Source organism: Scyliorhinus torazame, chromosome 3 (genome assembly GCF_047496885.1).
Source record: "Scyliorhinus torazame isolate Kashiwa2021f chromosome 3, sScyTor2.1, whole genome shotgun sequence".
Classification (NCBI taxonomy): domain Eukaryota; kingdom Metazoa; phylum Chordata; class Chondrichthyes; order Carcharhiniformes; family Scyliorhinidae; genus Scyliorhinus; species Scyliorhinus torazame.
The window spans coordinates 200,483,112-200,509,855 of NC_092709.1; the positions used below are offsets into that span (position 1 = coordinate 200,483,112).

General features: G+C 49.1%; 1 protein-coding gene across 4 annotated transcripts in view; it reads right to left on the bottom strand.

Annotated features, from left to right (window-relative positions):
* fryl (furry homolog, like) overlaps window positions 1-26,744 on the bottom strand; it is a 683,156-nt gene that overhangs the window by 206,707 nt on the left and 449,705 nt on the right. For all 4 annotated transcript variants that reach the window (XM_072496733.1, XM_072496730.1, XM_072496731.1 and 1 more), the window contains 3 exons: window positions 19,467-19,656; window positions 8,966-9,090; window positions 8,043-8,100 (listed from right to left, as the gene is read on the bottom strand). In XM_072496733.1, coding sequence (XP_072352834.1) covers window positions 8,043-8,100; window positions 8,966-9,090; window positions 19,467-19,656 — 373 coding nt within the window. The remainder of the gene's footprint in view (window positions 1-8,042; window positions 8,101-8,965; window positions 9,091-19,466; window positions 19,657-26,744) is intronic.

Sequence of the window (26,744 nt, forward strand, 5' to 3'; positions counted from 1 at the left end):
CCAGCGGGATGGAGTGGCGTGAACCACTCCGGTGTCGGGCCGCCCCAAGGGTGCGGATTTCTCCGCACCTTTAGGGGCCAAGCACTCACCGCGAAGGGCTAGCCCCGCGCCGGAGTGGTTGGCGCGCCGCCGGCTGGCGGGAAAGGCCTTTAGTGCCACGCCAGCCGGGGCCAAAAGGACTTCGCCGGGCGGCGGAGGTCCGCGCATGCGCGGGAGCTTCAGCGGCCGCTGACGTCATCCCCGCGCATGCGCAGGGGGGCGTGTCTCTTACACGTCGGCCATTGCAGAGGCTGTGGCCAAGGCGGAGGGAAAAGAGTGCCCCCACGGCACAGGCCCGTCCGCAATCGGTGGGCCCCGACCGCGCGCCAGATCCCCCCACGCCCCCCCAGGACCCTGAAGCCCGCGCCGCTTAGTCCCGCCGGGAAGAGAGGTGGATTGATCTTTGCCGGCAGGACAGGCATTCCAGCAGCGGGACCTCGGACCATCGCGGGCCGGAGAATCGCCGGCCGGCGCGGTGCGATTCCTGCCCCCGCCTGATATCCAGTGCCGGAGAATTCGGCAACTGGCGGGGGCGGGAATCACATCAGCCCCCGGCGATTCTCCAACTAGGCGGGGGGTCGGAGAATCCCGCCCCTGGACACCAAAACTGCACACAATGCTCCAGGTGTGGCCTCACTAATGCCGTGTACAATTGCAGTAAAACATCGCTATTCCTATGCACAAATCCTCTGTATATGAAGGCCCCTCATTTAGTTGCCTCGCCCAAATCATTAATATATAATGTGAACAGTTAGGGTCCTAGCACAGACTACTGCGGTACCCACTAGTCACTGCCTGCCAATCAGAAAAAGATCCAATTTATTCCAATACTCCAGTACTCCAATACTTCATAGAATTTACAGTGCAGAAGGAGACCATTCGGCCCATCGAGTCTGCACCGGCTCTTGGAAAGAGCACCCTACCCAAGGTCAACACCTCCACCCTATCCCCATAACCCAGCAACCCCACCCAACACTAAGGACAATTTTGGACACCAAGGTCAATTTATCAAGGCCAATCCACCTAACCTGCACATCTTTGGACTGTGGGAGGAAACCGGAGCACCCGGAGGAAACCCTCGCACACACGGGGAGGATGTGCAGACTCCGCACAGACAGTGACCCAAGTCGGAATCGAACCTGGGACCCTGGAGCTGTGAAGCAATTGTGCTATCCACAATGCTACTGTGCTGCTCCAACTCTACTTATGGCAAAGAGGCAATTTTAAAAATGTTTAAGAACAGTTGAAAAATAATTAGCATAACATTTCAGTAAAATATTTTCATTCACTTTTCAAGTGCCACTTAATTTTATGGTGAACAATTATTAGTGCGATTCAATTATATGAACCAGTCTATACTCTGGCTTGGAGGGATGAGGAGAGGGAGAAGGGCGGAGGAGACGAAAGGTGGAGACAAAAACAGGGAGAAGAATGGCAACAAAAAGGTTTGGTGACTACATGAATATGTGGCAGTTGAAGCACAAGTTTCATGGAACTGTAAACCCAGACTTGTACCGTGACACACAACTGAATTCTCTGACCAATTCATTAGGGTGAAGGTGAAGTATGTGGAAACTTCAAATCAGGTAGGGTGGCATACTACATCTTCAGCGATTGCTGTGTAGATGATTGGGGAGTGTGATGGTATGCATAAGCAATCATGTAAATAGCAATATATCCAACCTCCTACCAGCAGGAGGCAGTAGAGAATAAGCACGTGACTGTTATCTCGGGGAGTCTGGAGATAGTCGTCGTAGTGAATAGTCATATTTGTAGTAGCTCTTAGATAATTTATTATAGTTAGTTTTTGATATTTTTCTCATGTTTATCTAACCCACGTAATTGTTTTATAATAAACATTTAACTAATCAAGAACTAGACGTTTTCTTGTGCATGATTCCCACCGGCCAAGCTCCAGAAGGTGGGAGATTGGCCAGGAATGCATTACAATAGTCAAGCCAAGATGTAATGATGGTTTCCACAGCACGAGCTGAGGCAGATCGGAGTTGGGTGAAATTTTTGGGGTGGGAATGGGCAGCATTAGTGACAACACAGTTATTTGGTTGGAAGTTCATTTTGGGGTCAAATATGACACCAACATTTCAATCAGCCTGGTTCAGCCACATACAGTTGCCAGGGAGAGGGCCAGAGTCAATGGCTGGAGAATGGAGTTTGCAGTGGGGACTAAAGATTATGGCTTTGGTCTTCCCAATATTTAGAGTTAAGTGCTACTCATCCAGTACAAGCAGTGTGACAATTTAGAGACAGTGGAGGGGTCAAGAGAGGTGCAGGTGAGGCAGCGGTGGTGGTGAAATAGAATTGGATTTTGTCAGTGTATTTATGAAAACGGACACTCTGGGCGGGATTCTCTGTTTGAGAGAGTAAGTGCTGACGCCGGGATGGAATGGAGGATGTACCACGGCCCTATGGGGGGGTGACTGCCAGAGCCATTCAGAATATGCTAATGGGCCAGCATTCACTCCATGTGGAACTAGTGCAATTCCAACGCACGCGTGTGATTCGCTGGGGTAGGGAACGGGACTCGAGAGCCTGACAAGCTGCAGCTGCATATAAGCACTCCACTCCCCACACACTGTCATTCCAGCCAAGCAGATGGCACCTGGAGAGCGACCCAGAGGTTCACTGACGCAGAGCTGGAGATATTGCAGGAGGGTCTCCCACATCATGGTGGCCTGCTGTGTCCACCACAACATCGTGCAGCAGAGGGGGGCATGCTGAAGGTGGATGCACAGCAGACCTCGTCTGATGAGGAGCATGCAAAGGAGAGCCAGGATGCTGTGGAGGAGAGGCGGCACACCCTGTTCCCTGGGGTGGGAAGGAGACTGCCACTGATGTCAACCGGGTCTGGGTGGAGGTGATAGAGGCCGTGAGCGCCATGGGCCCCCTGCGAGAACCGGACAGAAGTGCCCTAAGAACAACCTTCTCAGGAGGGCCTAGGTGAGTCAGCAGCTCCCTGCCCCTGGCACCACCCACATCCCACATACCCATCACCACCCGTAGCCCCCATGCGGCACCCACCAGCTGGACCGGTAGGCTGTGCTGGATGAAGATGGGCAACCCCCCAGGCCAGCCAATGTGAGTCATCAACCCCGACCCACACTTGCGTAACCCAACCCCCACCTAGGGGTGACCGAACCCCATATGCTGGCAGTCTGCGCACAACCCACCCTGCACCACATGCCCACAACTATAATGCCCACCATGGTCAGGCACCTGGCACACGCAGGCCACTGGCTGCGGACGCCCTGTGCTGCCCACGTCAGACTGTCTCACACATTGCATTATCAGTCCCCCCCCCCCCCCCCCAGGAGAAGGCGGCCCACAACCGGCAGGAGCATGAGAATACTGGAGGTTGCCCACCGGACCTGCACCATAGAGAAGGGGGCGATGGACCTGGTCGGCGGGGTGGGAGAGCGTGTAGTCACAGAAGCAGAGGTCAGTATGGGACAACCAAGTCAGTCCCCAATGCATTGCGATGTCCCTATGGCACATTGGTCACCCCTCCCCCACACCTACCTGCGATCTCACCATGGGTCCAGTCTTGTATCTTGCAGCGTCACCTCCCAACGACGCGGGACCAGCTGGCGTCCTTCGTCTCCAACCGCAACACGACAAAACGCCGGAGCTCCAATCCGGGGACGACACCAACTTCTGGTCACTGCTGTCACCAACACCTTCTACCATCCCAGAGACACACACCTTGGTTGGTAATTTTAGTGACGAGGCTCCTAGGCCACGCTCTGGTGCACACAACACACATGTTGCAGTACAACAAGTGGAGCTAGGAACCTCCAAGTGGCCGGACAGTCAGAATGTGGGCCCAGTCTAGGGACTAGCTACTGTCCGGACAAGTCTCGGGCTTCTGGAGAAGGCCGTCCCATCAATGTTGGAGATGCAGGCACAGAGACCGGGACTACATGAGGGGGTGTAAGAACCATCCAGCGCTCGCAGATGAAGTTGGAGTAGTCAGCACGCATGCAAGGATCACCTGGGCAGACAGTGGAACATGACACCGGGGCAGGTGGCAGACTCTGTCAAACGATGCCGAACCAGAGCTCATCGCACTGCAGGCCATCATCATCCTCCATCCCATGGACCAGACCCACTGATACTGCCAACCTAGGACTAACACTCCGTGGTGAAATTGCTGGGAAGCGCAGAGTGGGGTGGAGTGCAAGTTGGCGGTACAGGGGAGAGGGTGGGTGGCCATGGGGGGCAGAATATGTGGGGTTGTGATGGGACGGCTGGGTTGCCGGTGGCCAGGCCTCCTAGTGGGCGAACCTGGTGGCGATTAGGTTATCCCATGTTCCGACAGCCCAGGCGCACACGTCGTGCAGCCTCCTTTGCCTGCCCGGGCCCCATGCCCTGCCCATCCTGGCGCTCCTTTGCATGCTCCTCATCGGATGAGGCCTGCTGTGCATCCACCTCCTGCTTCAGCACGCCCCCCTGCTCTGCTGCACGATGTTGTGGAGGACACAGCAGGCCACCATGATGTGGGAGACCCTTCTAGGGCGATATTGGAAGGCCCCACCGAGCAGTCCATGCACCTGAACTGCACCTTCAGGATGCCAATGCGCCAGTCGATGATGCTCCTAGTTGCTGCATGGGCACTGTTCCAACGGTTCCCCAGACAGGCATCATTAGCCACGACCACATCAGGTAGCACCTGTCGCCCAAGGGCTAACTCCTCACACGAGGGAGCGCCTTGAAGGTTTCGGGCACCGACGAGTGCGCCAGGAAGAATGCATTGTGCTACCTGGAGCAGATGTGCAGCCGTTGGTCACATACCAACTGCATGTTCATGGAGTGGAAGCCCTTCCAGTTGATGACTGGCAACCCCTCATGCACCTGTGGTCGTAGAGGACATGTGTTCCATCAATCACCCCCTGCACCTGGGACATGCTTGCGATGGCAGTGAATCCCGACTTGGTGGGGTTGGTCCAGACTGAAGTTTATATAGTGTGCTGCACGGGCATATAGGGCATGTCTGCGATATCCTGGACAGGTACCCACTCGGCGCCTGGAAGGGCCCGTGGCGCAAAGGTTCAGGTCGATCGTCACCTTGAAGACCACCGGGAGCTGGTGTCCTTACCCATACCCCGCGGTTCCAGGTGTGCCATAATCTGGCAGAGTTGTTGCACGGTCTCCCTGCTCAGCTGCAGTCGTCGGCGACATGCTTGGTCCGGCAATTCCTCAAATTGCAGGGTCACCTCCCGACGAGGCAGGACCAGCTGGTGTCCTACGCCCTCACCCACAACTGCCATTATACTCAAAGCCTGATGAGGCGCCTCCTTCCCACCTCCTCCCCGGCCTGTTGGATGGCCGGCTCTCCAGCCTTACCAGCTGAGCCCTGCTCCTCCCTGAGCAGTTCCTGTTTGTGCAGCCTCAGTGTGTCCGCAAGGGCCACCGTGGCTATGCAGATGCCAACCATTCCTGGCTGGACTCCGAAACCCACCGTCTTCGAAGGGCGGACATGTTAACAAGGTGCGTACTCCAGTGCCCATTCAGATCCAATGGGTTACATGGTGGCCCTGACCCCGCATGTCCACATCTCTATTACACCGCCCCCCCCCCCCCCCGATACACTGCCATCCGCACCTCAACCCTGGCCCAACAGGTCCTGGCACCGGGAGGCCACTAATCCCACCAACCGTCCCTGCCAGTAGGGGATTCAGTGGCTGGTACTACCCATGCCTGTGGTATGCTCTGCGGCCCCTGCCCTGTGTCTACCTGTAGGGTCTATAGTGTCCCCTCCTTGACTGGATCTCTGCCCCCCCATGCCAGCCAGTGGTTTGGGGTGGCATGGGGGGCAGAGTACCATTGACCAGCCGCCTGCTTGGTGGCTTGTGGCATGTGTGCGGGCAGGGCCCACAGATGGGATTTAACGAGGGGTTGTGCCTACCTGTCCGGGGGGCAGACTGCATTCAGCAGGCATGTTTTGGTGACGATGGTCCTGCAGGGTGGGCTAGCCGTTGGTGCCACTTGGGGCATCTGCCCTGAGAAGGACAGTGTGCCAGGGTGGGTGCCAAAGGCCACGGTGCATACATCAGTTGTTCGGGGTGCGCTCGCTCTCCCTCTGTTCCCCTGCAGTGGGGCATCGCCTCGGATGGGTGCACCGATGAGAACCAACACTTGGTGGGCCCCTGGAATGGGCTTGACAACGCCCATTCCGTTTGCAGGGCGGTTGGGGTCTCAGTGTACCTAGAAAGGGTGGCCTGGGGGGGTGGGGTGGGCACCCATATGGCTGGTAGCGGTCTGCACATTTACGGGTCACAATGGGCAGTCAGTGGAATGCGCAGCCAAATGGCAGGCCGCGGCAATGGCGATCTGTGCCTCGACACCACGGTCCCGGGGGTGATGTACCAAACCCACAGTCCATTCCTGGTTGCCCCCTCCCCCCTACTCCCCCCAAGCCAGCGGCACAACTGTCCACCCACCATTGCACTGTTGGAAGCTTTTCTTACATCCTCTCTCTCCCTCAGCAGCTATGGCACCGGGTCCCTGTTTTTAAATACCACAAGTGAATTGCGCTGGCGTCACTTCCGCCTGACGGAGCCAAAGCATCGCAGGAGGCCGGGGACTATTGCGTAGGACCCGTTAATGATATGTTAATGAATGCCACTGTACGTTTTGCATGCCCACGCCGACGTGGGGTGTGGATGCATCCACGCTGCCAGAGGTGCCAGAGCATGGCGCTCCGTTGGAATTTTGGCACCAACCTCCATTTTATGCTGACAGCGATTCGCGATTCCGCGTAGCTGGACAGAGAATCCCACCCTCTATTTTGGATGATGTCACCAAAGGCCAGCATGTAGATAAGTATAGGAGGGTGCAAAGGATAATTCCTCGGGGACCACCAGATGCAACAATGTGGAAACAGAAAGAGAAACAGAAAGCTTCAATAGACTCTCTCTCCACCACACTGAGGAAGCACACTCCAGATCCCCATCGTTGTGTGAAAACGTTTTTCCTCATGTTGCCATTGCTTCTTTTGCAATGACCTTAAATCTGTGCCCTCTCGTTCCACCTGTGGAAACAGTTCCTCCCTATCCACTCTGTCCAGGCACCTCATGATTCTGAATACCTCTTAGCAGATCTCCTCTCAGCCTTATCTTCTCCATGAGAAAACAGTCTCAACTTCTCCAATTTGCCTTCATAAGGAAAATTATTCATCCCTGGTACTATTTTTGTGAATCTATTCTGCACTCTCTCCAATATCTTCACATCCTTCCCGAAGTGCAGTGCCCAGTACTAGACGCAACATCCTAGGTTGAACCAGAGCCTATGCAGGTTCAACATAACATTGATGCTTTTTGTACTCCATGCCCATTGACAAAACCCATTGTTGTTGGAGTTCAGGGTGGAGGAGATAGTGAAAAGGGTTTAAAAGACAGTTTGCAGCAGAAGAAAATAAGTCAGAGGTTATCTTTGCATTCCAGAAAGCTCCTGGAATCGTGATCAGTTTCAGCAGACAAAATCAGGACAACATCCTGCTTTATGCAGTTCAGTCAGAATGGTTTGCCCAATTATTTGCCATATCCTTTCAAGTCCACGTCACTCTCACTTAAGAGGAGGATGGGGTCTGTATCTGGAGGAACAGGATGAGAGAGTAATGGTTTTAAAGGGGACTGGGGCACTGAAGATGTGGGTGTGGTGAAGCAGATCATAAACTGCAGAATTGTCATTGTAAATGGATGACCAATCGCTACGAAGTTGAATTTTGAAAGGTAGTTGTGAGTGAATTTGGAGATGGTTCAGCAGAATGCGCTCACTTCATGATAAATGTTGTTTGCTCGATCATTTAGATGCTACGGAACCGAAGAAAACCGCTTCAAACTGTCAAAACTCAGAAAATGGCTGTCTGCTTCTTTCCCTTTTTGAAAATCCGGTGCACAAAACTCTTCACAACAAAACCAAACTTTCTAAGTAGATCATCCGAAATATTAATAATGAATTATGAGCCCAGTTCAGTTTTTATTTACCTCTGGTCGCCTTTCAAGTGCTTCTTTTATAATGGGATGAAGTTCTTCTATTAAGTCTCTGCAAAAATAAGAAACAAGCTAAATATAAGCTACTTACAATTCAGCTTTTTTGGACTAAAAGTACTCTTGAACTTGGTTTGCAATTTTTTATTGAATTATTCTTTCATGGGCATTGCTGACAAGGCCAGCATTTGTTGCCCATCCCTTATTGCCCTTGAATTGAGTGCCTTACTTAGTCATTGCAGAGTGTAGTTAAGAGTCAACCATATTACCGTGAATCTGGAGTGAGATCTAGGCCACATCAGCGAAGGGTGGCAGATTTCTTTCCCTGAAGGACATTATTGAACCAGATGGGTTTTTATAGCACTCAATGGTAGTTTCATCGTCACCATTACTAAGACTAGCTTTTAATTTCAGATTTTACAAATTGAATTTAAAATTCCCCCAGTTGCTGTGATGGGATATGAACATGTTCCCAGAATATTAGCCTGAGCCCTGGATAGTGACATTACCACTATTCCATCATGTCCCCTTAAATTGACAACAAAGACTTTGTTCAATGTGAAGAAAAGCATAGCTATCAGATGAAGCTTATTTTTAGCTGATGGAATTGCTATATGAACTTATCTCAATCCAGCCCTTTATTCTAGTTTTTGGGTCATAGAAGCACCAAGCAGACGCTGTGATTCAGAGCACTAAGTAACTTTATTTCTTCCTGGGTCACAAACAGCTGGAGATAGTGAATAAATGTAACCAACTGACTTTTGAACTGCTTCCCCAAAATTATGGACATTTGGGTAATCCTAAATGGAGGATGCTACTTCCAAATATCTTGAAAGAGAAACCAAATTAAATGTATGTTAATATACTTTGCTGCTGACAAAGAATAGGTAGTGTGAAACTTGTGCAAGAAATGCTCTTACCTAAATGCTACAGGATTGGTCCTGCCAAGCCCCAGCACTAGAGATTCTGTAATTTCCATGCTCTCAGAGCGCATCATTGGAACTATAAACTTGAATAATGAGGACGGGGATGGAATGCCAATTATCTGAAATTACAAATTAATTATAAGCTATTCACATTAATACAAATTTCATATCTTCAGAATTTCATATTACCTACTCTACTAGTTACTCGTGGAGATGTCAAACTGACTCAGTCGGTAGCATTCTTATTTAAGTCAGAAGATTGTGGGTTCAATCCAAACTACAGTCATGTTCTCAGCTCACATTTACCGGTGGTACTAAGGGAGTGTTGTATTGTTGAAGGTGGTATCTTCTGGATGAGATGCCAAGCTAAGGCCCCAAATGCCTGCTCAAGTCAGCACAAAAGAACATATGGAAGATGGGCATTGCAATTTCCCGATGTCCTGGCTAACAACTCCTCCACCCCAAACATAAACAGATTTGGTGTTTCTGGAAACATGTGTCTTAATCGGTCTTTCTCAAAATAATTATAGATCAGGAAGAGGATTATCCATTTTGATTCAGCTTTAAGGAACCCAGACTGCCAGAACGTTTTGTTCAATTGATTGCAAGTCTTTTGTTGGCACTAACCCACATAGAAGACGATGCCATATGATGATCATTCTTTGCTTGAAGATTGTCTTGCAAGCCATCGTAAATTTACTCTAAACTAATATGAATCTGCGGTTCCCTATATTAGACATATAAAACACATAATATTTAAAGAATAAGACGTTTCTTATGTACAATTTACATGTACCTCTTTCATCGGCCCTCCCCCTTCTGTTCTCCCTGAGAAATTTCCGACAGGTCTGCCGGCCAGCCTGCAGCTGTGGGTGGTGCTGCGGATTGGCAGCTGAACAGGATTCTCCGACGTGTGATTAAGGAAGCAAAAGCAAGGACATCGGCCCTCTTCCCTATATGTAGTTCTAGCTGGTCCGACACACCGAAGTCTGTCACTCTCGGGCACTAACACCCTAACCCCCACAACCTTGGACATTGCCTCGAGGAAGGCTTTCCAGAACCCAACAAGTCTGGGGTAATCCCCAGAACATGTGGCCGTGGTTAGCCGGGCCTCCCTGGCACTGTTCACATTTATCCTCCACCTCCAGGAAGAACCTGTTCATTCGGGTTCTGGTTAGATGCACTATGTGCATCACTTTAAACTGCATGAAGCTTAGCCTTGCGCAGGAGGAGGTGGAGTTGGGGTTCTTTGCTCCACAGTCCCCACCCCACATCCATCTCCAGTTCACCCTCCCAATTCTGCCTTGCTCCTTCTAATGGTGTTCTCAACCTTTCTAAAAGTTGTCCGTACATTTCCCCACAGTTCCCCTTCTGCATACTGCCCACGTCCAACAGTTCCTCCAGCATTGTGTCTCTCGGGGTCCTAGGGTACCACGTCATCTCCTTGCGGAGAAAGTTTTTTTTTTAATTTAAAAAAATATATTTTATTAAAGTTTTTCGATCAAACTAAAACAAAAATTTCCCATTTTACAACTGTAATAATATATACATTGATCGCTTTTTAAATAAATAATATGCTAACTAACGACAACTGCCAACAACAAAATAAGAAACAGAAATAGTAACTAAAATAGTAACTTCGTAAAATCTAATATAAATAACTAATATATAAACACACACATAAAACCCCTGAGGACCCAAATGAGTCCCCCCCCCCTCCCCCCAGGGCTGCTGCCACCCTTTCCTATTTTCCCTTATCGCTCTGTGAGATAGTCGAGGAACGATTGCCACCGTCTGGTGAACCCTTGAGCCGAACCTCTTAGTGCGTACTTTATCCGCTCCAATTTTATAAACCCTGCCATGTCGTTTATCCAGGCCTCCACGCCCGGGGGTTTAGCTTCTTGCCACATAAGTAGAATCCTTCGCCGGGCTACTAGGGATGCAAAGGCCAAAACATCGGCCTCTCTCGCCTCCTGCACTCCCGGCTCATCTGCAACCCCAAATATAGCCAACCCCCAGCCTGGTACGACCCGGACCCCCACCACCTTTGAAATCACTTTTGCCACACCCACCCAGAACCCATGCAATACCGGACATGACCAGAACATGTGGGTGTGGTTCGCCGGGCTTCCCGCGCATCTCCCGCACCTATCCTCCACTCCAAAAAATCTACTCAGCCTTGCTCCCGTCATATGCGCCCTGTGTAGAACCTTGAATTGTATCAGGCTGAGTCTGGCACACGAGGACAAAGAGTTTGCCCTACTTAGGGCATCTGCCCACAGCCCCTCCTCTATCCCTTCCCCCAGCTCCTCCTCCCATTTTCCCTTCAGCTCCTCCACCATCGTCTCCCGTTTCCCTATATATATATCTGACACCCTGCCATCACCCACCCATGCCCCCGAAATCACTCTGTCCTGGATCTCTTGCGCCGGGAGCTGCGGAAATTCCCTCACCTGTTGCCTCACAAATGCCCTCACTTGCATATATCGAAATGCATTCCCAGGTGGCAGCCCATATTTTTCTGTCAGTGCTCCCAGACTCGCGAACGTCCCGTCTAAGAACAAGTCCTTCAATTTCGCAATTCCTGCTCGCTGCCAAGATTTAAATCTCCCATCTATCCTTCCCGGGACGAACCTATGATTGTTCCTTATCGGGGACCACACTGAGGCACCCGTCACGCCCTTATGTCGTCTCCGCTGCCCCCAAATTTTCAGAGTTGCCACCACCACTGGGTTTGTGGTGTATTTTTTGGGGGAGAACGACAACGGCGCCGTCGCCAGTGCTTTTAGGCTAGTTCCCCTACAGGACGCCATCTCCAGTCTTTTCCACGCCGCTCCTTCCCCTTCCCTCATCCACTTACATATCATTGACACGTTGGCGGCCCAATAATAATCACTTAGACTCGGCAGTGCCAGTCCCCCTCTGTCCCTACTGCGCTGCAAGTACCCCCTCTTTACTCTTGGGGTCTTTCCAGCCCATACAAAGCTCATAATACTCTTGTCCACCTTTTAAAAAAAGGCCTTTGTAATCAGTACAGGGAGGCACTGGAACACAAAAAGAAACCTTGGAAGAACCACCATTTTAACTGCCTGCACCCTGCCTGCCAATGACAGGGGCACCATGTCCCACCTCCTAAAGTCCTCTTCCATCTGCTCTACCAGTCGTGCCAAGTTAAGCTTATTCAAGGTTCCCCAGTTCCTGGCCCCCTGGATCCCCAAATACCGGAAATCCCTTGTTACCCTCCTCAACGGTAAATCGTCTATTCCCCTGCCCTGTTCCCCAGGGTGCATCACAAACAGTTCACTCTTCCCCATATTCAATTTATATCCTGAAAATTCTCCAAACTTCCTGAGTGTCTGCATTATCTCAGGCATCCCCTCCACTGGGTCCGCGACATACAACAACAAATCATCCGCGTATAATGACACCCGATGCTCTTCTCCTCCTCTAAGTACCCCCCTCCACTTCCTGGAGCCCCTCAATGCTTTGGCCAGTGGGCTCAATTGCCAACGCAAACAGTAACGGGGAAAGGGGACATCCCTGTCTTGTACCCCTATATAGTCGGAAGTGGTCAGATCGTTGCCTATTTGTAATCACACTTGCCACCGGGGCCCTGTACAGGAGCTGAACCCATCTAACAAACCCCTCTCCAAATCTCCTCAGTACTTCCCACAGGTAGTCCCACTCCACTCTATCAAATGCTTTCTCTGAATCCATCGCCACCACTATCTCCGCCTCCCCCTCCGGTGGGGGCATCATCATCACCCCCAGCAGCCTCCGTATATTAGCATTCAATTGCCTCCCTTTAACAAACCCCGTTTGATCATCATGCACCACCCCAGGGAGACAGTCCTCTATCCTCGTCGCCATCACCTTGGCCAAAAGCTTGACATCTACGTTCAAGAGGGAAATAGGCCTGTATGACCCGCACTGCAGCGGGTCTTTTGTCTCTTTTCAGGATCAGCGATATCGTCGCCTCCGACATCGTCGGGGGTAGTGTCCCCCTTTCCCTAGCCTCATTAAAGGTTCTCGTCAGAAGTGGGGCCAGCAGGTCCACGTATTTCCTATAGAACTCCACCGGGAACCCATCCGGTCCCGGGGCCTTCCCTGCCTGCATGTTCCCAATTCCTTTTACCACCTCCTCCACCTCAATCTGTGCTCCCAGTCCTTTCATCTCCTGTTCCTCAACCTTCGGGAACTCCAGCTGGTCTAGGAAACGCATCATTCCCTCTTTCCCTTCCGGGGGTTGAGCCTTATATAGCCTCTCGTAAAATACCTTAAACACCCCGTTCACCCTCTCCGCTCCCCGTTCCATCTTTCCCTCCTCGTCTCTAACCCCTCCGATCTCTCTCGCCGCCCCCCTCTTCCTAAGTTGTTGGGCCAGCAGCCGGCTCGCCTTCTCTCCATATTCATACTGCACTCCCTGTGCCTTCCTCTATTGTGCCTCCGCCTTACCCGTGGTCAACAAGTCAAAGTCCGTGTGCAATCTCCGTCTTTCCCTGTATAGCCCTTCATCTGGAGCCTCCACATATTGCCTATCCACCCTCAAAATCTCCCTCAACAATCTCTCCCTTTCTTTACCCTCTTGTTTCCCCTTATGGAGATCAGCTCCCCTCTAACCACCGCCTTCAGCGCCTCCCAGACCACTCCCACCTGGACCTCTCCGTCATCATTAATCTCTAGGTACTTTTCAATACATCCCCTCACCCTTACACATACCCCCTCGTCCGCCAACAGTCCCATATCTAATCTCCAGAGTGGGCGCTGTTCCTTTTCCTCTCCTACTTCCAGATCTACCCTATGTGGGGCATGATCTGAAATGGCTATAGCCGAATATTCCGTTCCTGCCACCTTCGGGATCAGCGCCCTTCCCAGGACAAAGAAGTCTATCCGGGAGTATACTTTGTGGACATGGGAGAAGAAGGAAAACTCTTTACTCCTTGGCCTAGTAAATCTCCAGGGATCCACTCCTCCCATCTGCTCCATAAAGCCCTTAAGCACCTTGGCCGCTGCCGGCCTCCTCCCGGTCCTAGATCTGGACCGGTCCAGCCCTGGGTCCAGCACCGTGTTGAAGTCCCCCCCCCATTACCAATTTTCCCATCTCCAGGTCCGGGATGCGCCCCAACATACGCTTCATAAAGTTCGCGTCATCCCAGTTCGGGGCATATACATTCACCAGCACCGCCGCCTCACCTTGCAGTCTGCCACTCACCATCACGTATCTACCCCCACTGTCCGCCACTATGTTCTTCGCCTCAAACAACACCCCTTTCCCCACCAGTATAGCCACCCCTCTATTTTTCGCATCCAAGCCCGAGTGGAATACTTGTCCCACCCATCCTTTCCTTAATCTGACCTGATGCGCCAGTTTCAGGTGCAGCTCCTGAAGCATGACCACGTCTGCCCTTAGCTTCTTTAGGTGCGCAAGTACCCTTGCCCTATTAATCGGCCCGTTCAACCCTCTCACGTTCCACGTGATCAACTGGGTTGGGGGCTCTTTCCTCCCCCCCCCCCCCCCCCCCCCCCCGTCGACTAGCCACCCCCTTTTTTAGACCAGCTCCTCACCCGGTTCCCACGCACCTGCTTATCCCCCAGACGGCGCCCTCCCGTCCCGACCATCCCATCCCGTAACAGCTCCCCCTTCCCCTTAGCAGCAGCAACCCAGTTAACAACCCCCCCCCCCCCCGCTAGATCCCTCTCTAGCTTAGTTACTCTCCCCATATTGCTTCCGGAAGTCAGCAAACTCTGGCTGACCTCGGCTTCCCCCGTTTATCCTTAGCCTCCCATCATGTGAGGCCCCTTCCTTCCTGCGCCCCCTTTTCCCGCCACAATTTCCATAGCGCGGGGACAAAGCCCGCGCTTCCCTCTCGGCCCCGCCCGATGGCGCAGCTCCCTCTCTCCTTCCCCCTCCCCTTCCCCACCGGCGCCCACATTTCTTCGTGTGTCCCCCCCCTTCGAGGGGAAAGAAATTCCCCCCCCCTTCGAGGGGAAAGAAATTCACCCCCCCCCGCCATCTGGTTCACAGTCCCTTGCCACCACCTCACTATTTCATTTCAAACACTCTTTGACAATCTAGTCCAACTTCTCCTCTTCGATAAATGTCCACGCCTCTTCTGCCATCTCAAAGTAGTTGTGTTTACCCTGGTGTGTAACCCACAGTCTTGCCGGCTGCAACATTCCGAACTTCACTTTCCTCTTGTGGAGCACCGCCTTGGCCCGATTGAAACTCGCCCTCCTTCTCGCCACCTCCGCACTCCAATCCTGATACACGCAGATCACCGCGTTCTCCCACCTGCTGCTCCGTGTATTTTTCGCCCATCTCAGGACCATCTCCCTGTCCTTGTAGCGGTGGAACCCCACCACTATTGCTCGAGGTATTTCTCCTGCCTTTGGTCTTCTCATGAGGACTCGATACGTTCCCTCCACTTCCAGGGGGCCCGTCGGGGCCTCAGCTCCCATTAAGGTATGGAGCATCGTGCTCACATACGCCCCAACGTCCGCTCCCACTGCCCCTTCGGGAAGACCCAAGATTCTTAAGTTCTTCCTCCTCGAGCTATTTTCCAGGGCTTCCAGTCTCTCCATACACCCCTTATGCAGTGCCTCGTGTGTCTCCGTCTTCACCACCAAGCCCTGTATCTCATCCTCATTTTCGGCAGCTTTTGCCTTCACTCCACGGAGTTCCATCTCTTGGGTCTTCTGCGCCTCCTTTAACCCCTCAGTCGCCTGCAGCATCGGCGCCAGCACCTCCTTCTTGAGCTCCTCCACACATCGCCGGAGGAACACCTGCTGTTCCAGGCCCCATACCAACTGGCCTCCCTCCGCCGCCATCTTGCTTCTCACTTCCTTTCTTTGCTGCTGCTCCAGAGGATCCTCCGTAATCTGGCCACTATTATCTCTTCTGTCCATTCACATCCGGGGGGACTCCCTTCTATGTCGCCTCACAGTGGGTTTAGCCTTCGAAAATTGCCGTTGGGGCTCCCGATAAGAGCCCAAAAGTCCGTTAAAACGGGAGGTGCAGAAACGTGCGACTTAGCTGGTCATCGCCGCACCCGGAAGTCTGCGGAGAAAGTTTTTGATTTGTAAGTGTCGGAGCTCCTGTCTGTTCGGTAGCTCCAGTCTTCCGTTTGTCTAGGGTTGCGAGTCTGTCCCCCATGTAAACGTCCGTGACCTCTAGTGTCCCCCCCCGTCCTGACTCCACTTAAAAGTGGTGTCTAGCATGGCTGGCAGGAATTTGTGGTTACTGCAGATGGGGGCCAAGGTGGACATCTCGGTTAAGCCGAAGTATTGTCTCATTTGCTTCCATGTTTTCAATGTGGCTACCACAACTGGGCTGGACGTGTATTTTGCCAGGGTGGGGTAGAGAGTGCTGGCATGGCAAGGGCTCAGAGGGTTATTCCCTTACAGGAGGACTCCTCCAGCCTCACCCATTCCATACTCAGTTCCCTTACCATCCCCTCACTCTCTCGACTGTGGCTGCCCAGTGGTAGTATTGCAAGTTTGGAAGGGCCAGGCCGTCCATGTTTCTTCTCTGCAGTGTCGTTTTGGGGATTCTTGGATTCTTCCCCCCCCCACCACACACACACACAAACACCATGATTATTTTATCTATACCATGGAAAAAGGCCTTGGGGATGAAGATCGGTATGGATCTAAACAGGAAGAGGAACCTTGGCAGTATGTTCATCTTGATCATCAGCACCCTCCCCACCAGAGAGATTGGGAGCGCATCTCATCTCTGTAGGTCCTTTTTAACTTCCTCCGCCAGACTGGTCACATTCCACTTGTGGATCTGTGTTCAGTCGTGGGCTATCTGGATCCCCAGGTAGCGGAATTTGCTTTGGGCTAGTTTGAATGGTAGACCCTCCAGCTCTATCCCTCCCCCGTTCAGGTTCACAGGGAATGCATCGCTCTTGCCCAGGTTGGGTTTGTAGCCCGAGAAGGTCCCAAACTCTTCCAAGAGCTTCGTGATTACTTTCAGGCCATTCTGTAGGTCTGAGATGTCGAGGAGCATGTCATCCAGGTAGGGTGAGACTCTGGGCTTCCTGCCTCCTCTTCGATGCCCTTCTAGCTTCTCACGTTTTGCAGAGCGATCGCCAGGGCAAACAGTAGCGGGGTCAGCGGGCATCCCTGCCTTGTGCCTTTGTGCAAGTGGAAGTATTCAGAGCTGTTGGTGTTAGACTACAATCTCTCCCGTAATCACCGCCTTCCGTGCATCCCAGAAGGTGAGACTTCCCCGTTCTGGTTGTTAGTGATATACTCGCCTATTGATATTGTCGAAGACTCGGTCCGTGTCCAACCTCCGTGTGGGACATTGGGCACGGCCAGTCTCCAACCTCACATCCATGTAATGTGGAGAATGTTCAGAGATGACTATCGTGGAGTATTCCGCACTGACTATTTCTGGAAGCACCGATTTCCCCACGGCAAAGTTGTCGATTCGGGTGTCTACTTGAGCACTGGTGAGAATAACAAGAATTCCTTCTCACCGGGGTGTAGGAACCGCCATGGGGCCACAGCCCCCACCTGTTCCATGAATGCTCCCAGTTCCCTACCAATGCCTGTCCTTTTCCGTTCTGGGGTTTGATCGGTCTGTCAATGGGTCCTGTACATAGTTAAAGCCCCCCGCCCCTGCAATCTGAAAACCAACCCTTTCTTTTCCTTGTATTTCCCTTGTCGTGTCCTCAAAGTTTGGTGTAGGAGAAATTACTTTCCAATCATGGGGCACTGACACCAGTTCATAGGAAAGTGGAAACTGTACTGTTGGGATAGTCTAAACTCTGCTGAGGTCAGTGTTCTGGAGAGTAGTATAGCTAGGAAAGTCGTGGGGGGTGAGGGTTCAGGTTTGAGGTTACAAAAATAGTAGAATGACAGCACTAAAAGCTCTGTATCTGAATGCACATAGCATTCATAATAAAACTGACAGCGCAAATAGAAATAAATATGTATGGTCCGATAGCCATTATAGGGACTTGGCTGTCTGACAAAGACTGGGACCTGAATAGTTAGAAAGGCAAAGGAAGCTAGGAAAAAAATGGAGGGGTAGTTCTGTTAATTAAGGATGACATTAGTATAATAGAGAGATTGCCTTAGTTCTAAAGACCAAAAGGAAGTCATTTGTGGGAGTGGGTTATATGCACCCTAACAGAAACTACATTGTAGAATGGGTTAACAAAAGATTGCATTTATATAGCGTCTTCAATGTAGGAAACCATCCCAATGCAGGGATTTGTAAGACACAACATGACACTGAGCCAAAGGAGGAAATACTGGAACAGGTGACTCCAACCTTGGTCAAAGAGATAGATTAAGGAGAGTCTGAAAGCAAAAGAGAAAGAGAGAGAGAGAGATGGAGAGGTTTAGGAAGGAAAATCCAGAAGTTAGGGCCCAGTCCACTGAAAGCATGATAGGCACTGGTGGGACAAAGGAATAGGGAGCGCATAGGAATGCAGAGTTAGAGAAATGCAGAGTCGTTGGATGGCTGTTGGACATTACATGGATTGGAATGGGTAAGAACTTGAAGGGTTCATGGATTTGAATAAGAATACAAAAAAATTAAAATTGAAACATTTGTGAACATGCGTAATTTTATTTGAATAATAAAGATGAATTTCCCTTAGAATTGAGACTATATCCACTATCGAGAGTAGGTTCACTGTCAGAGGAGATGAGCTCTGCATTGACCCAAGTAGCTCTGTTATATGTTGATGGTGAACATGGGGTAATAGGCAAGTACGACTTGGTTGGAGAACATAATCACAATAAGTTTGGAACTGTACATGTGAAAGAAAAAAAAACAAAAAGTGGAATATACACTGATTTAGCTAGCCTCCTTTATGCCTAGGCTTCAATCCATCTGACACTGGACTTTGAAATTAAACTGTGTAAGGTTGTGGTCATGACAATGGTAATAGGAGCAGTAGTGATTTTCTGGCAGCAGCAGGCAGAGCAAGTCAATCCAATGGAATTCAAAATAATTTTGGAGAATTTGTCACAGAAATGATGTTCAAGGAGGAACACTGGCATTTTACCTCTCGCTGGAAATATTTTGTTCAGTTACACTTTCTTAAGGTTTTCAGATGCAGAGAATACAAATGCCTAACAATTGTTGGACACTGGTTTTCACAGGTTTCCATCAGATGCACAACAAAGTCTTACCGGTGGATGTGGGAGCATTTTTAAAGATAATTTGATGGCATGTGTATGGAAGGCTAATCCTAAAATAAAATAAATATAACTTAACAAAAATGGAACATTAGTGCCCTAAAACATTTTCAACATCTCTATTGGGACGGTAAAAGAGTACATGTTCCCAAAGCCATGTGCAGAAAATAAACATTTTTTCTGCGCCACTTTGAAACACTAACCTACAAATCCATTCAGATATATAAATTGCTTTTACAGAGAATGAGGGTACAATTCAAGAATGCATTTCCCTTCCTCCATTCTGCTCAAGAGTTATTTTTTTTCAATTTTTGAACAATAAAGATGTACTTACCTTTGAATCCAGACTATATCCACTGTCAGGAGTAGACGCCAGCGTCTCAGGAGGGGAACACCGCACTGACCCTGAAGTAGCTGTGTTACATGTTGCTGCACTGCAGCAAAGAATAAGGTAGTTTCTCCAAAGTCCAATATATGAATCATTGCCAATTGTTGTGCTCACTTTTTTGGCATTTATAGGACTACTGTATGGAAACAGAGATGGTTTAGGACTTAAATACATCAGTTTCAAAAAATGCTCAAAATTAAAAGCGCTCAAAGTTTTGAGAATGTTTGTTATTGAATCATAGAATGGTTATAAGCACAGAAGGAAGTCATTCAACACACTTTGTCTCTACAAGAACAATCCTGCCAGCCCCACATGCCTGCCCTTTTCCCATTGTCCAGTAATTTATTTTCTATGCCAGTGTTTATCCAAGTCCCCTTTGAAAGCCACAATTGAATCTGCCTCCACCACACTCTGAGTGCATTTCAGATCCTTACCATCGCTGCGTAAAAGTTTTTCTTCATATCGCCATGAGGGGCTGATTTAGCATAGTGGGCTAAATAGCTGGCTTGTAATGCAGAACAAGGCCAGCAGCGCAGGTTCAATTCCAATATCAGCCTCCCCGAACAGGCGTCGGAATGTGGCGACTAGGGGCTTTTCACAGTAACTTAATTGAAGCCTACTTGTGACAATAAGCACAAATTATTGCTTCTTTTGTCAATTGCTTTAAATTGGTGTACTCTTGAATCTGAACCTTTCTGCCAACCTGAACAGTTTCTCTCCATCTACTCTGTTCAGGCCCCAAATTATTTTGTATGCCTCTACCAAATCGCTTCCCAAACTTCTCTTCTCAAAGGATAATAGCTCCAGTGTCGCTTGCAAAATCTTTAAGCTTTAAAAACTGCTGGAGTTCCAAAGAAATCTGTAGCAGTTTTTCATTTGTAGTACTAGTCACCTCTGACATCTTGAGAACCTGAGATCATCAGGCCATTTTCAATCAACTTAAAGTAAGAGGTTTTGAATAAACACAGTAGGATTCCTTATGGTAATTGAGTTGTTCACAATTTTAATGTAAGAGCAACAATACAGGTTTAAGAAAGGAGGCTGGAGCAAAGCAATTAAGGCATGAGACAGGATCTTGATCTAAAGACTCTCTTGTTGTCCAATGGCTACCATGTAGCACAGGGCTATGACCTGAAAATGCAGGGAAAATAGAATAATGGTGACACAGAGATACTTTAACAATTGACCATAACTGGATGGAGAAAAGGAGGGTGAGACAGCATCTGTGCAGGATTCATCCTACATGATTGGTAAATTGGAATCAAAGATTGGCAGTTAAAATTGTGACAGAAAAGGACCTTATTTAAAGTGATGGTTCCGATATAGTAGAAGTACATTCCCATGCACAAGGTAGGACCAACTAAACCAGTGCTCCCGTGATGATGAAAAATAAGCAGCAACTTGAAACAGAAAAAGTACACAAATGACAGATGTTAGGTTGATAATACAAGTGAGAACCAGGCTGAATAGACCAATTTCAGTAGAGAAGTGAAAAGAGATATAATTGAGAAGCAAAGAAAATGTGAGAAGACACTATCAGCTAATATAAAATGAAATCCAAAAATCGTCTATAGACATATCAAGAGTAAAAGGGTGGTTAAAAAAAGGGGGTAGGTCGGGCAGCACGGTGGCGCAGTGGGTTAGCCCTGCAGCCTCACGGCGCTGAGGTCCCAGGTTCAATCCCGGCTCTGGGTCACTGTCCGTGTGGAGTTTTCACATTCTCCCCGTGTTTGAGTGGGTTTCGCCCCCACAACCCAAAGATGTGCAGGCTAGGTTGATTGGCCACGCTAAATTGCCCCTTAACTGGAAAAATTAATTGGGTACACTATATTTATATAACAAAAAAGGGGGTAGATAATCAAAATTCAAGACCAAAAAGGGAATTTACACATTGGATTGGATTTGTTTACTGTCACATGTACCAAGGTACAGTGAAAAGTATTGTTCTGTATACAGCTCAAACAGATCATTCCGTACATGACAAGAAAATACACAGGGCAAACATAAAATATACAATATAAATATATAGGTACAGGCATCGGGTGAAGCATACAGGAGTGTAGTCCTACTCAGTAGAGAAGATGTGTGAAGAGACCAGATCAGTCCATAAGAGGGTTGTTTAGGAGTCTGGTGTAGCGGGCAAGAAGCTGTTTTTGAATCTGTTAGTGTGTGTTCTCAGACTTTTGTATCTCCTGCATGATGGAAAAAGTTGGAAGAGTGAATAACCCGGGTGTGAGGGGCCTTTGATTATGCTCCCCGCTTTCCCCAGGCAGCGGGAGGTGTAGACAGAGGCAATGGAAGGTACGCGCGTTTGTGTGATGTACTGGGCGGTGTTCACAACTCTGTAGTTTTTTACGGTCTTGGGCCGAGCAGTTGCCATACCGGGCTGTTATGCAGCCAGATAGGATGCTTTCTATGATGCATCTGTAAAAGTTGGTAAGAGTCAATGTGGACATGTTGAATTGCCTTAGTTTCCTGAGAAAGTATAAGTGCTGTTGTGCTTTCTTGGTCGTAGTGTCAACATGGGTGGACCAGGATAGATTGTTAGTGATGTGCACACCTAGGAATTTGGAGGCAGAAGGGATGGCTGAAGTATTAAATAAGTCTTTACCAACTAAGACATCATGAGGAGTCTGGTCAGAGGAGATAGGGAGTAACTGTTTCTACTTGTGAAAAGATTGTGAATGGGAGGGCACAGATGTAAAGTAATAGGCAAAAGAAGCAAAAGCAATTATGAGAAAATACTTTTCTATGCAGCAAGTGGTTACGGTCTAGAAGACACTGCCTGAGAGTGTGGTGGAGACAGGTTCAATTGGAGCATTCAAAAGTGAATTAAAGTTATCTGAAATGGAAGAATGTGCAGTGTTTTAGGGAGGAGGAGAGAATGGCACCAATTGAATTGCTCATTCAGCGCTAACATAATAAACCATATGACCTCCTTCTGTACTGTATCAATTCTGTGATCCGCAAAATGACCAATTGAAATAAACAAAGGGTAAGAGTTCACATTTTACTGCAACAAACGAATATCAAATAGATCAAACATTTACAGGCAAACAATACATCAAACTAAAGAAAAAGTACTTAGTGTGAACTAATTAACGCAATTGAGGAGTACTTTACAACGCCATTCCTTGTGCAATAATGCAATTCTGGTAGATATATAGCATTAAAAGATCAAGTTCAAAGTTACTCCCAGCTTTCCAGCAGGTTTACTCGCCCCCGCCCCCCGTCACATCAGATCAAATTTTCCAGTGTCTTGTGAAAATTGTTCCCCTCAGCCTGAGTATTCCAGACTGACTTCCATCAGCAGGCCCACCTAGACAAACCATGGTTCTTAATCTCCAAAGGTTTTGTCTGTTCTCTTCTCTTCGAACAGAGAATCAGCCCTCACCAGCGTCCTACTTAGTAGCTAACAGAAAAACAGTGTTTGCTTACTCTTCACAGCAGTAGCTACATTCTCTCTCACTGGTTATCCATATCTTTGCATCCAAAAAACAGCTGTCCCTTTTTCTGTGCCAAGGTGTTAAAAACTGTCACTTGATTTTCAATAGGTTTTAGTTTCTTTTCCATGACAACCAGATCTCGAGCATGTCTAAGCCAGAGGTTTTAGTATGACAACTGACATGAGAATGTCACTTTAAGAAATGTTTGTCTGCTCAAGTTACTGCAGCGGTGTCAGATTGTGGGTGGAGCTGGGCTGTCTGTCAGCTTTTACTTTCACTTTGAGAAAAGCTTGGGTGTGTCTGTGTTTTTTGGTTTTGTTTTAGTGATGGATCGGCAGCCAGCCAAAGAAGGTGTAATGTTGTTTATCTTTGCCATGTAAAGACTATCTCTTGATCATTTGGTGAATTCAGAGTGATAACTGTTCTCAGTAGTGAATTTAACCCTGATGTGCTTCTGTAAAAAGTTTTTTTTTTTAACTGTCTTATGGGTGTTAAAAGGAAAGTTTAAGGATTACTTTGTGTTGTATTCTTTGGGGGTTGTAATAGAATTGATGGTTGCTAAGCGTTTACTGTATGTTTTAAAAACGTTAACTTGAGTTCATAGAATAAACATTGTTTTGCTTTAGAAATTACTGTTACATGTCTGCTGCGCCACACCTGTAGAGTGGGCCGTGTGCTCCCCATACCACAAACTAGTAAAAGTCGTGGATCAGGTGAACACATTTTGGGGTTCACTAAACCCTGGCCCATAACACAACCATCCCGCCCCTCCCCGCATCCAGAACATTCTGTTTCACCTGAGGTTAAAGGGGACATTTTAAAACATAGCCATCTTGTAACACCCTGTACCAACCCTGGGGAATCTGACAGTATATCTTGCTCCAGTCTGAAAAAAACTTTACCACTATTCACCCTCTCCTGACCCGCGTTTCAACCTTTCACGATGCTGCAACCATCCCTTTTAATCCATGGGCTTCAACTTTGGTGACAAGTCCATTATGTTGCAATTGATAAAACACCTTTTAGAAGTCCACATACACCATGTCAACTATGTTAATCGCATCAATATTCTGTTATCTCATCAAAAAACTCAAATCAAGTTAGTTAAACATGATTTTCCTTGAACAAATACACACTGGTTTTCGATAATCAAACGACATTTGGTGAAGTGGCAGTTAAATTTTGTGGAAAGAGAACAGATCTAACGTTTCATGTCTGGATGACTCTTTTTCAAGGAGATAGAGAACTGGAAATAGGATTAAATTTATATTGTGTGTGTATGGGGGGGGGGGGGGGGGGGAGAAAGAGAAGCAGTAGGGCTGGATAGAGGACCAGCCATAGGTGGACGCTGGGGAGAGATTGACACAGATGTAGTGGACTAAAAGGAATGTAAATAGTGGTGATCGTGGTTAAGAAGGGTGCTTATGGTGGCACATTAAGAAGTCAGAATGTGTTAATGGCCAAACAAAGGCGAGTAGTGTGTCAAAGGACAACCTGGGACAAAATACAGGTGGCCCTAGTGGGGTGGGGTGGTGGGAATGGTGGTAAGGGAAAAATAACAGGGGAAGTCGGATGTTCTGCCATTGACGCATTCTTTTTAAAAAAAATGTTTTTATTGAGATTTTTTTCATTGGAGTTGATTGGTTGGGTTGGAGTGATGCCATGTATTTTGCTAATTACTGGGCATGGTTGGATTCCATGCCTCCTTTTCTCTCCTACCCTCTCTCCTTGTTATACCATGACTACCCTCTACCTTCCTTTGGCTCATTGGCTACAAACAGATCTTGGAACAACTGAGTGAATGGCTCCCATGTTTTGTGGAAGCCCCTTCCGACCCCCGGATAGCAAATTTAATTTTCTCCATTTGGAGAAATTCTGATAGGTCAGACAGCAAGTCTGCAGCTTTGGGTGCTGCTGATCGTCAGTTGAGCAGGATTCTCTGGCAGGCGATTAGGGATGCAAAGGCAAGGGCGTCGGCCCACCTCCCCATGAAGAGATCTGGCTGTTCTGATACCCCGAAAAGTGCCACTTTTGGGAAAGATTCCACCCTTATCCCCACTAGCTTGGACATTGCCTCTAGGGCTATCCAAAACCCAACAAGTCTAGTGCAAGACCAGAACATGTGGGCGTGATTGGTCGGGCCTCCTTGACACCGTCCGCATCTATACTCCACCTGCAGTTGGTCAAGATGACGGTCCTCCCGAGGTTCTTGTTCGTGTTCCAGTGCCTGCCCATCCTAATCCACAAGGCTTTTTTCAAGCGGGTAAGCAGGAGTATTATGGGGTTTGTATGGGCAAGCAAGACCCCGAGGGTGAAGAGGGTGTTTCTGGAGCGCAGTCGGGACAGGGGTGGGCTGGCGCTACCGAATCTGTGTGGTTATTATTGGGCAGCTAATGTGGCGATGATCTGTAAATGGGTAATGGAGGGAGGGGGCGGCGTGGAAGAGGCGGCGTCTTGTGTGGGTACAAGCTTGGGGGCGCTGGTGACGACACCGTTGCCACTACCGCCGACGCGGTACACCATGAGTCTGGTGGTGACGGCGACATTGAAGATCTGGGGGCAGTGGAGGCAACATAGAGGTGAGGTGGGGGCCTCAATTTGGTCCCCGATACAGGATAATCATTGTTTTGTGCCGGGCTGGATGGATGGGGGGTTCCTAAGTTGGCATCGGGCAGGAATTAAAAGGATGGGGGACCTGTTTATGGATGGGACTCCTGCTAGCCTGGGGGCGCTGGAGGAGAAATTTGGGTTGCCTCCCGGAAACGCTTTTAGATATATGCAGGTGAGGGCGTTTGTGAGACAACAGGTGAGGGAATTTCTGCTACTTCCAACACAAAGGATTCAGGACAGGGTGATTTTGGGTGTATGGGTTGGAGAAGGCAAGGTCTCGGTGATTTATCAGGAGCTGCAGGAAGCGGAGGAGGCCTCGGTGGAGGAGTTGAAGGGCAAGTGGGAGGAGAGCTCGGGGAGGAGCTGGATGAGGGTCTGTGGGCTGATGCCCTGGGCTGGGTCAATTCCTCCTCCTCATGCGACAGGCTCAGTCTAATACAGTTCAAGGTAGTATATAGGGCGCATATGACAGGGGCGAGGATGAGTAGGTTTTTTGGGGTGGAGGACAGATGTGTGAGATGTTTGGGGTGCCCAGCGAATCACACCCATATGTTCTGGACGTGCCTGGCGCTGGAGGAGTTCTGGAGGGGCTTTGCAAGGGCTGTGTCCAAAGTTGTGAACACCCGGGTCAAGTCGAACTGGGGGATAGCACTATTTGGGGTATCGGACTAGACGGGAGTGCAGGAGTTGAAAGAAGCTGGCGTTCTGGCCTTTGCGTCCCTGGTAGCCCGGCGGAGGATCCTGCTAATGTGGAGAGATGCAAAGCCCCCGAGCGTGGAAGCTTGGATCAATGACATCGCAGGGTTCATAAAGTTGGAGAGGATAAAGTTTGCCTTGCGAGGGTCTGTGCAGGGGTTCTCCAGGCGGTGGCAACCGTTCCTAGACTTTCTCGCGGAACGTTAGGTGGAGGTCGAAACAGCAGCAACACGGGGGGGGGGGGTTCTGGTTTATGTTTTGGTTAAAAGGCAGCATTTTCCCCACTTTTGCAATTATTGGTTAAATGGGGTTAATGTATCCTTGTTTGATTTTCTATGTACAATTTTGTTTATCTTTCTTTCTTTCTGGAGTGTTTGGTTGAAAATTGTTGAAAATTTTGAATAAACATATTTAAAAAAAAAAAAAATCTATGCTCCACCTCTGGGAGGAACCTGCTCTTTCGGGTTCTAAT